We start from the raw sequence: 1,936 nt of genomic DNA, 5'->3' as shown, positions 1-1,936 counted from the left end.
CCCCCGGTCACTCACTGGAATAATTATGCTTTCCCCCCCCCCATACAATGCCGAGGGGACGCAGGTCACTGAACTTAATCATCTCTGTGTTGGTACAAGTGACATAAATGAGAGCCAATGAAATCATGGTTTATGATCATGCTATTATAAATTTAGAGTGGGCACAGTACGCCAACTGGCACTCTTTCTGAAAGTTGAGATGATCAGACTAAAACAACGCTCACTGATAACTCTTTACTTGGAAACACCAAAAGTGACAGTATGAGTGTATTAGCTTTTATTTTGGTGGCACTCATTTTTAGAGAGAACACGTGATTTCTCCCAGGGGACTTCTACAACGACGAAGTGGCACTGGTACTCCTGAAACAAATGGCAAATTAGTACATTTAACTACTATGCAATTTGAAAATATTTAAAAAAAAAAAAAAAAAAAAGGGGGGGGGGGGTTATGATGCATTTACCCCCTCGGTGTGTTATGCACCACCCAGTTCTTGAACTTGCCTTGCGTCTAGACTGGAAAGCACATGGCTCGCTGTCCGCAGCAGCGTGGTTTCTGCTGCACACAGTCTGCCCCAGCAGCATGTCCAGAATGTACTTTATTCCAGCAACTACCTGCAGAAAACATCACCACCTATTCGTATATTTTAACTGAAAATTGGGTTGTGACTTCTGATGAAGTTTTACCTGAATTTTAGCCGATGTTATCGCCACAGTTTTATAAGCGAACATCTCTCCTGCGTTGACTTTGTTGAATTCAGCCACAGCAAAGTGAGCTGCCGTCAAAACCCTGGTGTCGTTAACCGGAACACTTCGGGGCTCCCCGGTCATGGTTTGTTCGGCGGCCGAAGCACAAACAAAAACAAAAAACCAGGCAAACATCCTGAATCAAAAAATGTGGGTCCAAAGTTTATAAAAGAAAGTCTCGGCTCTGAGTGTCTCACTTCGCATTATATGCCGGGTTAAAACTTGCTCGATAAACGCACACCTGCGTCCAATCTGCTGATTAACTGAACGTAAAAGAGACACGCGCCACTCAGAACAGTAGATTCGGTGTTGCGCGGCAACCACGTTGCTGAGCTACCGAGAAACACAAGCTACTACAGACTAAAAAAAAAATAAAAAATACAATGAATTTAAGAACTAATGGCATATTTATTATTTAAAACAACAATGTCACTGCTATAAAGACAAAGTATCAGTGATTATTTGAATATATGAAGGGTGACAAGGGGGGAAAAAATAACAGAAACGCCAATAAAAGGGATAAAACCCCATTCTTCTTAAAGTTATTCACTCATTTTGTGTTTTAATCATGTGGGTAAGCCTAAAATCTTTCACAGGTGTTTCTCCTCAGACCTCTCCCCTTGAATCTGCAGGTCTGGATCAACTTGATCCTTCTTTTCACAAGCTGACTAGAGATTTTATATTAGAACTACTAACTTCTATTTTAACATTCTCCTTTCAAACAATGAGATCTCTGTCATATGGAAATCTGCCTATGTTTTCCTTTTATTAGAAGGAAATTACCAATCAGTTACAGGCCAATTTTAGCAACGGTGTTTTAGCAAAGGTTTTCCAAAGACTTATCAATGAACAACTAACTGTTTTCCAACATTAGTCAAGTTTTAGAAAGCAGCACAGCAAAATAACAGCTGTTGTTAATGTGGTGAATGTATAATGGTGCAATGGACTGCACAAAACATTGTGCTGTTCTTTTTCGTGATCTGTTTTGACACAATTGATCATGACACCTAAATGGACAACCCAACATTGGCTTGTCTGCAAATGCTTAAGTTGGCTTTTACATTACTTGTCAGCTAGAACATAGTACGGCCCCTTTACTGCGTTTTCTTCTTCTTTTCTCCCAGTATCCAGTGGAGTTCCCCAGGGCTCTATATTAGCACCACTCCTCTCTTTCTCTATGCAACTAACATTA

The 1,936-nt window shown here is 40.5% G+C and overlaps 1 protein-coding gene across 1 annotated transcript; it reads right to left on the bottom strand.

Annotated features, from left to right (window-relative positions):
• Positions 1 to 220: 220 nt before the first annotated feature.
• LOC120714953 (cystatin-SA-like) lies at positions 221 to 1,013 on the bottom strand. The gene is made up of 3 exons (XM_040001625.1): positions 685 to 1,013; positions 502 to 612; positions 221 to 360 (listed from the first exon to the last, which is right to left on the bottom strand). The coding sequence occupies exons 1-3, from the start codon at positions 877 to 879 to the stop codon at positions 271 to 273; spliced, it is 396 nt and encodes a 131-aa protein (XP_039857559.1). The 5' UTR covers positions 880 to 1,013; the 3' UTR covers positions 221 to 270.
• Between the last annotated feature and the right edge of the window lie 923 nt (positions 1,014 to 1,936).

This window comes from Simochromis diagramma, unplaced genomic scaffold, assembly GCF_900408965.1.
Source record: "Simochromis diagramma unplaced genomic scaffold, fSimDia1.1 OVJJ01000421.1, whole genome shotgun sequence".
NCBI classification, from domain to species: Eukaryota; Metazoa; Chordata; class Actinopteri; order Cichliformes; family Cichlidae; genus Simochromis; species Simochromis diagramma.
This window is presented reverse-complemented; position numbering and strand designations above follow the sequence as displayed.